This window comes from Taurulus bubalis, assembly GCF_910589615.1.
Source record: "Taurulus bubalis genome assembly, chromosome: 3".
NCBI lineage: Eukaryota > Metazoa > Chordata > Actinopteri > Perciformes > Cottidae > Taurulus > Taurulus bubalis.
The window spans coordinates 32,308,758-32,320,177 of record NC_136591.1 but is presented as its reverse complement, the minus strand read 5'-3'; the positions used below and the strand labels follow the sequence as shown (position 1 = coordinate 32,320,177).

At 40.6% G+C, this 11,420-nt stretch overlaps 1 protein-coding gene across 1 annotated transcript in view; it reads left to right on the top strand.

Moving 5' to 3' along the window:
* scara5 (scavenger receptor class A, member 5 (putative)) overlaps nucleotides 1-11,420 on the top strand; it is a gene marked incomplete at both ends in the record, with an annotated part of 58,017 nt that overhangs the window by 17,657 nt on the left and 28,940 nt on the right. Inside the window, 4 exons of the mRNA XM_079214941.1 lie at nucleotides 9,742-9,941; nucleotides 10,199-10,377; nucleotides 10,504-10,630; nucleotides 10,791-10,959. Of these exons, the coding sequence (XP_079071067.1) occupies nucleotides 9,742-9,941; nucleotides 10,199-10,377; nucleotides 10,504-10,630; nucleotides 10,791-10,959 (675 nt within the window). The remainder of the gene's footprint in view (nucleotides 1-9,741; nucleotides 9,942-10,198; nucleotides 10,378-10,503; nucleotides 10,631-10,790; nucleotides 10,960-11,420) is intronic.

The window sequence follows — 11,420 nt, the reverse complement described above, 5'->3', positions numbered from 1 at the left end:
TGTCAAATTAACCCTTCGCTGTTTTCTTTGCATACATGTTACAGTTATGTGGACTTTATGGTGGCTGTAAAGCAGTTTATTTAGGTGGTGAGACTCTGGAGCAGACAATCTAGTGGCTCTCTGAGTGGGAAAGTAAACAAGTCAGGGAGGGAGAATATCACTTTAAAATAGTTTGTAAGTCCAGACTTAAACTTGAATTGCAGGTATTTTCCTATACAGTTTATCATTTGGGGATATGTACTTATAGGTACACGTTTTGTGTTTACAAAGATTAAACAAATGGCATATGCATTTCATGGCATATACTGTATAACCTTATTAACTTTAGATTTAGTATTTGCAGTGTTGGTACAGGTTTTCTCACACCCGTTTTGTCTTTTAAACCAGTTAATGGTAATTGAGCTTAACTCTGGATATGAATCTAGCCTTTTGCAGTCATCCATTTAAAATGACATAATGGCTGCCTTTTGATGTGATCTCAAGAAAAACAGGTTTTAAAAGACCATCAAGTCAATCACATTCTACCGACTACATATTATGTGTTTATAGCATTTATTAATCTAAAAGCAGGTTAGAGGGACTTAGAATTTTGGTTTTAGAGATGAAAGTCAGTTGATCCATTCATTTTAATGCCTCCAACGTCGCTCCAGGAAACACACAGACACCCCAACAAGAGGCAGAAAGCAGGTTCTATTGAACACACACACACACACACACTCACACTCACGTATTAAGTCATTCAGCCTCTCACAGCAAGAGTCTCACTTTGATGTCTGCAACATCAGACAAGGGTCCACGCTTAGAAATCAAACAAAAGCCCCTCCGCCGCCACTGCTGTCACTTCCTTCGGACATTCCTGCAGCTGAGTTACAGCTTGAACTTCACGCACACACGACCTCTCCCAGAGAAACACTACAACATGACTGCAGTAGTGGAGAGACATTATTGTTTAACCCTCCATAAAATGACTAAATAAACAAAAAGATTACACATCTTCATCCACAAACATCTGCCTTGTTGAATTTGCTGTTTTAAACATTTCAGCCAGTACACAATAACTAAAATTCAACGTCTCTGTTTAGAAATTATATTTATATTACATCGAGTGTAATTCTGTGGTTTAACAGGGATGTTTACTGTATGTAGCTACGGCTGCAGAAGCGGCCGATGTCTAAGCATTAACCCGTACCAGCAGTGGAGTTGCATGCAGCGGTGTGAGCCCGGGTTCATGAACCCGTGCCAGACATGTGGTCTGAGTGATCATGGCACCGTTCCCGGAGAATCACAACCAAATAGCTTTAATCAGCTTTCTTCAGATGGAGCCACATTGCAGACAATAACTTTAAACATTAATGCATCACTGTCAAATTGATTTTAATACGCGTTTATATTAGCTGAAAAGCAAAGCGATCACATTCGCACTGACAGATTGGATGCGACACCGGTGGTTTACCAAGGCCACATTTCCTCATCAAACCTGTCTTCGCCCTCCTCCTCGTCGGTGAAGAGGTCAAACTTGGCAAGTTACTTTTCCATTTTAATTGTTTTGCTCATTCCTCCATCTACAGAACCATTAGCTCAAACTCAAAAGGTCAAGAGACTAAATACTAACACTATAGACAAAGCACTTTGCTCATCTCACACCCGTTTTGTCTTTTAAACCAGTTAATGGTAATTGAGCTTAACTCTGGATATGAATCTAGCCTTTTGCAGTCATCCATTTAAAATGACATAATGGCTGCCTTTTGATGTGATCTCAAGAAAAACAGGTTTTTGCCTGTCTGATTTCAAAGATCCTGTAATTTCATTCTCCTTCGCTGCTGGAAGACTTTTCGGTCTGCAGTTCACAAAAAGTCTCTTTCTTCTTTATTTCCTTCCCTCCTTCCTGCCTTTGGCATCCCCTCAAAGTGAAGTGGGATGTGAGTCGGTTTCGGTCGGATTGAAGGTGACTGGTATCGCTCACTGTGTGTCTCTCACTTACACTCAAACACATGAATACACTGACAGATGTGCTGTCCATATATGACTTCATTATGCATTCACATTATTAGAGGGATATTGAAAATGGTAGCCAAAAAAAAAACTGAGATTACAAATATAACTTGCATAGATTAGAGCATTGGTAGCAGACACATGTGGTAAATTGTCTATTTTTAACTGAGTACCAGCTGTTTGAATATTTCTCCAGGTTGCGATTCTTCTCCTCCTCCTTCCAGGTCAGATCGCTTACAGCTCTGGCTGGTCAGTTATGAAACCTGCACTAAATTGGATTTGTACTTTAGAGTTACATTACATGGTCTGCGAATGTTGAAGTCATTTCAGCTATTTTACGGAGACAAGTGAAGTTGTTCAAGCCCGGGTATAACATTCATGGACGAATATGCAACGCTCAATACCTGCCCTGTGCCAACGATCTGTGCCAAGACAGGAAGTCGTTTCTGCAGCAAAGCTAAAAGTAGAGGTGTAACCTCGCTGCGCCCAACTCATGTCCATGCTGTGGCAATAACATGTGACATGTCCAAAATTGCATTTCAGATGCAACCAAACACCCTTTCCCAGGCGCTAAGCCCCTAACTTCATGCTTTATTCAGAAGGGTCATTGCAGGTACTCCACAAACCAGACCCAACTCACAAGAATGTTTGCTTTGGCGATTTTATTGTTTCTGTGTTTGGCTTGGACAACTGGAAGATCGCGGCATGTTTGCAGAAGCTTTATTCCAACAAGATGTTCTGGTTAAAGTCAAGTCAAAAACATCTTCATTTCACTTGCTTCTCCTTTGTGATAGACTTCTGTCTGGAGGTCAATTTCAAAGGAGGAAGCCGGTAGAGGCTCTAAAGTTGTTGTTGAGTCACATTGTTCAGCCATGTCTGACTCTTTCATGGAGGTCTAGTGATGAAAGACCTGTGTACAAATAATGTGTTTTGCTCATTTATGCTTCTTTATTGTGGTGTTTTCAGGGGTTATACCACAAATTGTACAGCGTCGGGGTTAATTTATAGTTGAGCATTCTAGATGACGGATCAATGGACACATATAATCAAAGTAATGTTTACATTCTTTCATTAATTTTGTGAGCCCCAGATTTGCATGCATTGAAAATGTGTCTAGATCACGAAATACAAAAGAAGAAGAATATACATTTTTCAACACTTCATCTTCCTTTTATGTTGTCAAACACTTACCACACACAAAGAAGCATAAACTGACCAATCAATGTGGTTTCTAAATAGCACGGACATTCTTCAGGAGGTCTTCGAAAAAGTCGGATTTGTGTCGAATTTTTACGATGCAACAATCCGGCCCGACGTGTTTTGTCATTCAAGAGATTCCTTCTTTGCTAACGGTGCAATGAACTCTGCCACAAAGAAACAACATTAACATTTGCATCTACATACAGTACATGGCCATGCTGCTTGTGCAGAGTATGCATTAACAGTCTGTTTGAGGAGGGTGCGATCATGAGGAGAGTCATTCTGTCTTTATAAGAGAACAAGGCTTAATAAAGTTTATTTTTTAATCGATAGTTTAGTCACAGTTTTGTGATATATAATAGAAAAAGTTCATATCTAAAGAATAAGACATACTATTCCATGTACATGTTCCACACATGTGTAGTCGTGAACCTTCTCTTCTTGTAGTTTGGGATTTATTTGCAATCATTGCTGATGTAGACTTCTCAGGGCAACTATCATATTATTCATCCATCCATCCATTTTCATCCGCTTATCCGGGGTCGGGTCGCGGTGGCAGCAGGCTGACCCAGACTTTCCTCTCACCCGCAACATTTTCCAGCTCATTCTGGGGGATCCCGAGGCGTTCCCAGGGCAGTTGGGAGATATAATCCCTCCAGCGGGTCCTGGGTCTTCCGCGGGGTCTCCTACCAGTTGGACGTGCCTGTAAAACCTCTAAAGGAAGGCGTCCAGGAGGCATCCTGACTAGATGCCCGAACCACCTCAGCTGACTTCTTTCGACACAAATATTATAATCTATGACATCAGTCTACACAAAATAAACTTGACTTTACAGGTTCGTTTGTAATGGACGCTTCCCTCTAAAGCCAAAGGATGCTTCTTTCTGTACTTGGCAACACACACGCAGGTAAACACTTCTATGAGGCTTTATTACAAAGCCTGTGAGAGCTGAAAAGGGAGATTAGTAACCATGGGTACAAGGCCTGTCGGCAGAGCACTCACTGCGGGACATTTGACTTGTATAACATTTTAAAAACGAGACAGGGGTCACGAAAGACTTGTAATTTAGTGCGACAGACCGGGTTAAGAGTGTCTTTATTTACACACACAACCAATCCTTTCTGAAACCAATAGAGAACCAGTAAGAATGTGTGTGAATGGAAACATGTAGAGATCCCAACCACATTCATACAAATGATGACCTTATTAAATCATAGTAGATTAGAAGAAACCATGAAGATCAAAGAAACACAGGATGATTCATATTCATCCTCATGAACTCCATATGCGTAATATGCATATGGAGTTCATGAGGCATAAGACAAAAGGGAATAAACACAAGAGAGTCAACTTAAAGACATACCGTCAACACAGAAATATGACGATGGGTAAGTAACAAAGGCATGCATATTATATTAATGTTACTGCACCAGACTTGCAGGAAAATTGTCCTTGCAGCTGCCACTATAACTTAAGACAGTAAATATATAAACTATTTAAAGAGACCACTAACACACCAATCAGAAAACCAAAACCTAGAAACAGAAAACATAAATAAGAAATCCATGTTTGTATCTGCGGTTTTCATTTGAGAGAACTTTAAGTGAACATAGATGTTTTGTAAGATATGTGTGTGTAATGTGTAGTTTGACATCAAAGAAAGGAGAGGAAATATTTCATGGGTACTCTTTTTCCTGCCGCCTGATAAATGGAGGCACCATGTTGTCTTTGGCTGTGCCCACACAGGAATGCAGCTCTGATAGACTTCCCTCTGTCTTCGCTATCCGCCCATGACACTGTCCAGCCTTTTCTGTTGGAGTGTGTGTGTAGCCGTGTTTTACCCATGTTGTGGGGACATACATTTGTTCACACCGTCACATTGTGCAGACTCGCTTTCCTTATGTGGACAAAGGGCACAACCACATCATGTAAATGATTACATTTTAGGGTTAAGACTTGGTTCAGGCTGAGGGCGAGGTTAGGTTTAGGTTAAGATTGGAGTAGGGGTTAAGATTAGGCTGGTAGCGGTGAGATTAAAATTGGGTTGAGGTTCATGTTAAATGCACTGTAAAGAAACTAACAAATGAAGACTAAGTCCTCACAAGTATATCAAGATATGTTTTGTGTATGTGTGAAAGAAAGAGCTTCAGAGAGAAGTACAAAGAGTCTTTGTGCAATAAATAGACAGCCATCCAGATCCCATCTTTCTGAGGTTGATTGAACTGCACATGAAAATATACACAAGAAACATTTACCCCATGCTCTTTTTATCGAACTTTAATCAAGTCATTTTGTTGCCGAAACATAACTTATTGTTTCACAATGTGAACCATGTGACATTGTGACACCATGCTGATGTGAAATGTATTCATGAAACGTGTTTTTGGTTCAGAATCCGCAACATGTAACGTTGTTTGCAGACAAGTACAAGGGCAAAAGAAATCTGGCAACTAGTTTGGTATACGCATTTACGCACTTTAGTGTCAGTTCACTATAGTATATTGCTAATTTAAAAATGTAGTGCGACCCTGTGAACAGTTACTGAATATCTTTCAGAACTGAATGGATCCAGAACTCTGAAGTCCAGCTGTCGCGCTGGACCGCTCTCCCAACATTTGATTCATGAATCCCAAAACCATGAAGCTGTAAATTTAGGACTAATCTGTTTTGCGTATTGCTGCCATAAATGCAATGCATGTGTGTGTGTGAAATAAAGAGGAAAGAATAGGAGCTGAATGGGAAAACAACAATGACTTGAGATGACTTTCCCATCCTACAGAGCTGAGCTGAGCTTAGAGGTTTGAAATGGATTCGTCAGACATGTGTCTCTCCTTTCAGTCAAGTTCTCATCATCTTCGCCTGAAGTCACATAACACCCGCTCATCTCTCCCGTTGTAACGCAATAGCAGTCTGGCATTATGAGTGTTGATGACTGAAGGAGAAGGTCAATTATAGCTATCTGGCTTTTCCTGACTGTTTATACATTTTGACCCGCTGCAGTTTTATTGCTTCTCTAAACATTTACATTTGAATAAATGTCCATTTGTGGTCATTTAAACTTTGTTGAATGGGTAAAAATATCACTAACCTAAATTAAAAAAAATGGTTTTAGACATATATTTACATGTATCTACCATTGTATTTATACATTTCACTGCTTTTGTGAACCTAAGACCTTTGGTGAACCAATTTCAAGCATCAAAACGTTTCGTCCACATGAGTAAAGTTATGTTTTCACAAGAGGTATGAAGATTTTTTTTTAATTGAGATTCAATTTTTCAGCTTTAGGGCCATATTATCTCTTTACACTTGTGCCTTATGATAATTGTGCCTCATTATATAGAGAGCTGAGCTTGTTCTGCAATTTTAGATGTAACACATGAGTATATATCACACATGCAAGTGCCTTTAAAAGGTGAATTTAAGAAATAATGTAAAATCTAAGACCCTTAAGTGTTAATATCTCACTTTTCTGTTGCCCCCAAATGGCCAAAACAATCAATGTTTTACTGCTTTGGGAATGATGGTGTCAATAGAAAAGCCTTAAATCTCCATTCTGTTCCCCGACAGTGAGCTCTGTGGTCTGGTTGATTGTATATGCAGAGCGCTCCATGTTAACAAAGCTGCAGTTCAATAGACATCATTTAGTGGAGAGGGATTTCTAATGCTGATTGATGCTTCCTTTAGGCGATGTAATCAGAGGAAACAAAGTGAGTGAAAATCTGTTCAAATGCGTTCTGGCAACAAGATATGAGAATAAGTTTACATGTCTTCACTCTAATAGCACACACTCGTCCTGAACTGTGAGAACCCACAGACCTCAAACAGTTTGCGGTTAAGAAATGCAATTCTGCACCTTGAAAAAAAATTAAAACACACTGCGGTTCCCTTGACACGTTTCAGAAAATTTTGAAACCATTCTTGGATTACATGAACACTAAACTCTGTGCCGCCGCTCCATCTGTGACTTTCAAAGTATCCTTATAAGATTAGCTCACAGGAATGTGGTATCCACCTATATGTGGTCGCTGTTGGGAAAACTGCTCTACAAAGTGTCAACATTTCCTAAACTAAGTTAAAAAGACCAGATTTCATGCTGACCACGATAGACGTTTTGTTCATGAAGGAAGAGTTTTCAAGAACTCCAAAGTGATGCTGTCCCCCTCATCTTCTCCTCATCCTAGTTCTTCTTCTTCTTCTTCTTCTTCTTCTTCTTCTTCTTCTTCTTCTTCTTCTTCTTCTTCTTCTACTTCTTCTTCTTCTTCTTTTTAAGGAGGTGTTAGGAACCGACACTCGCAGTAATTGCGAGTAGGCAAGTGCCTGCGATGTATTTGCCCAAGTGCCCTTAAGACTGCAAGCATGAGCAGGTTTATTATGCTTGGTTAACGAGGCTCAGATACCTTGACAGTTTGACTCAACTTACCAGCGTTACGGTCACAATCAAGTGACTGTAAAACATTTGCTGAGAGGAGTAAAACAATAAATCAAACAACTAAAAAGTGATTTAGAATCTGATTGGTCTGCGAGAGCTTCTTCTTTTCTTCTTCATCCAAACTCCATCCAAGGTTCTGGTTGATCTATAATTCGTGTGTGTTCACCAATGCTGACAGACCATCATTTGGCAATTAAGCGCTCTGTGTAGTGGAGAGGTTTGGGCTTGTTTAGTTTTTCAGGTCATTAGGAATAAACCTAACGCACATAATGAGCGGGAATTGAGGTGGTTTGTTTGCAGCACTGTGGCTTTGCAGCAATCTTCTTTGCTCGGAGCTCATGCACGCATTTCTTGGTCTTGATGCTGGCGCACGAAGCCACACACAAACAGATGTGGACACAGAAATGTTCAGAGACTTTGTGATATGGGACTGTTGGGGGCATAGCCGTGTCAAAGAGCATGTAGCATGTGAAGGGAATTATCTGCTTCCTCTCATTTCCCAAGTTATTCCCAAGTTTTTTCTCCATTTGAGGAGTTCTGCACACATTGGTCCCCGCTGTCCCGCAGAGAGAATGTCGTCATGGCGTAGCGCTGAGGATCTGGTTTCAAAATATCTCCCAGGCTATCGAGCCGTTACCATGCAACTTGCTCTCAACATAACATGAAACCAAGGAGCTTTTTCTCATTATGGACAGTGGAGAACAGAGAAGAAGGAGAAGTGGTCTTTATGCCACAGCCAAAAGCAAGACCAGAAACTGCATCAGTTACATGTTAACTGTTGGCAAATGTGATGTAACAGCTAAATAAACATGTGTGTAATTCAGATCATGTTGTCCACAAACTCTTAAAGGAAAACATGTTGTCCCTCTGTTTCTTTCAGATTTGTGTGTTTACTATTTGTCGTCAAAAAGTTCCTCTAATTGAATGAATATTTCAGGTTAAATGAGTTTATTACACAATATAACAAGTAGATGATTTCATAATTAGAGACAAAACCAAGATGCAACTTTTTTTGTCATTGGAATGGATATGTAAACAAAGAAATTAATACTCAGACCCTTTACTCAAGTAAAAGTATCACTGCTACAGTGTAAATATACGTACATAAGTAAGTTTGTTCTAGTTGGACTTCCTCCAAAAGGTCACAAGACATACATTTACATTTTTTATGCTTCAATCCTCACTTTTTTTAACCTTTTGAAACCCCACCTGTTTTTAGGCCTCTGCTCGAAAAATTGCATACCCAAACTAAAAAGGGTGTATCTCTGCAACCACTAGGGATATTTGAATAATGTTGGTGTTATAATAAAAGGTGAGATTTTGTCTCCAAAATTTGCATTGGGGCACATTTGCGCACATTTGAATTTCCTCGTGTACCAAACCATATATTTCACTTGTATATTACTTTTGGTGTTCAATACATCCAAATACAGCAGTGTTTGGCTTTTTTTCATTAAACAGAACATCTGCCTCCCCTGGGGGGGATTGGTTTTGAATAACAAACTATGTTTAATCTTTAACAGTGTGGTGTATAACAAAGTATAACAGATTATTTTAGTAGACAGATTATTTTAGTAGAGTAAAATGTACAACATTTCCCTATGGATGAGGCATAAACTAGTATAAAAGAAAAACCTAAAAATTGTACTTAAGTAGTTCTCAAGTAAAATACAGTTATCGTAGTTACTTTCCATCTATACGTCATATCTTCTTTCTTTTTTTACATTCTGGGCTAATGCTCTCTCTCCTGCAAGTATTGGACGAGCATCAACATGAAGAGGCCAACTTAAACATCAGTCAAGATGAAGACAGAATTTCCACAATATGCCGTCGTAAACACAGAGAGCCTCACAGTGAGCCAACTCTGGAAACTAGTTTTGAAGTCATCAAAAATATTTAGGCCATAATTTAACAAAGCAATACATTTAGCAAGAATAGACAATCAAAATGAGAGCAAGCGACTTAATCAACATCTGCTCTGCGTTAAAGTGCTGGCTGGTTCCAAGCTGACAGTAGTGATTGATAGTAAATGATACTCAATTTGGGGACCGAGGGATCAGTGAATCAACACGCAGAACTAATCTCTCACTCTCTTTTCTTTCTCTTTCCCTCCCCAGTCTCTCGTTCCCAGGTGTCTTCCAAGCGGCAGGAGGTGCTGATGGAGAACGTGACCCGGATGTCTGAGCGCTCTCGGATGCTCCAGCCGACCCTGGGCGAGGCGTCCACTCAGGCCGACCTGCTGGAGAACATCTGGAAACTGGAGAATCTCTTCCAGAACCACAGCGATTGGCTGCAGAGGCTGGAGATCCTCATCAAGGTACGGCAGAAGGCTGGCAAAAAGCAAAAAAAAGAGCTTCTACGAAGCAGGGCTTTAGGCCTGGGAAGCGTTCCAGGACATGAATAAAGTATCCAGTGACAGATACGTAGAGTTTTAGATACTAAATGCACTTTCTTTCTAGAAATGTGCTTCTTATTAATACTGAACAGGCAGTGCTGTTTTGCTTTTCAAGTTAGCACTTATAGGTGACACTTTTGATGAATTGCTGTGATAGCTAGAAGTTATTTCACCCACAGGGCCTGGAGGTGGAGCTGAGGAGCAGCCAGGCTCACTCTCTTCAGTCAGAGGGCTACCTGGTGCAGCTGGACGACAGGCTGTCCTCCCTCAGCAGCTCCACCGGCAGGAACCTGACGGGCTTAATTGCGGAGGTTTCCCGAGCCTCCACCTGGCTCCACGACCAGGACATCCTGTTCAGGTACACATTTATTTTAAAGTAATTTCCAAAGCATGGGAGTGTAATTCCCTCCCAACAGAGACTGTCTGTATAATATAATAAATTGAATTAGAGGAATAATGTTCTATTTGTTGATTTATCTGTCAGGGAAACCACGGGGCAGGTGAGCAGGCTGAATGAGAAACTGGACGAGGTCAATTGGACGGTGGGAGCTGTCAATCACACCTTCAGCAATGACATCAGTATTCACCACCTGAAGATACAGGACTTGCAGGTGCATTGTAGTTTACACAAATGTCCTATAAATTCAATGTGGCAACATGCTGAAAGCTGAAAGTTAACATTTATGAAATACAGTGCGTGCACTGACTGCAGCAAAGTGACTAACTACCGCAGCTGTTTACACTCCCGCCGCCTGTCATCCTGCTGATCAGATCCAGATCAGCAACATAACAGAGGACACCAGCAGTTTATGGGTGACCCACGTCCACACGGAGGCTCAGCTGAGGAGCGAGATGGAAATCCTCAACACAATCACAGAGGACCTCCGCCTGAAGGACTGGGAGCACTCCCTGTCCCTGAAGAACCTCACCATATTTGAAGGTCAGCGAAGAAAAAGTCTTAGATTCCTGCGGTGCAAAAGAGCTCCTCTCGTTGGCTCAAATGTTCCCCCTGAGTGCATTTGAGCTTCGCTTTAGTGCTCCGGTCCAGTAAGCACTGATTATGTGATGTGCAGGTCAAGAGGGGGTCAAGATGTGTTAAAACTGGGCTAAATTTATTTGAGAAATGAAGTGTGATCATGACCAAAAGGAGACTTCATGGATAATATCCATGTGTGCAAAATACCCACATTAAGGACAAAGAATGTTCATTTCATTGAGTGAAATTTACAAAATAAGACAGCAACACAGTTGTGTTGTTGTTGCAACGAACAAGAGTAGGAATACATGAGCACTCGAGAATGTAAAACTCTTAGTGTAATGAATCCCTCGAGGTGGAACTTTGTGCTCCAAAAAGATAATTCACGAGAGTGGGTCTGGACCAATATATGTTTGCATCGTGAT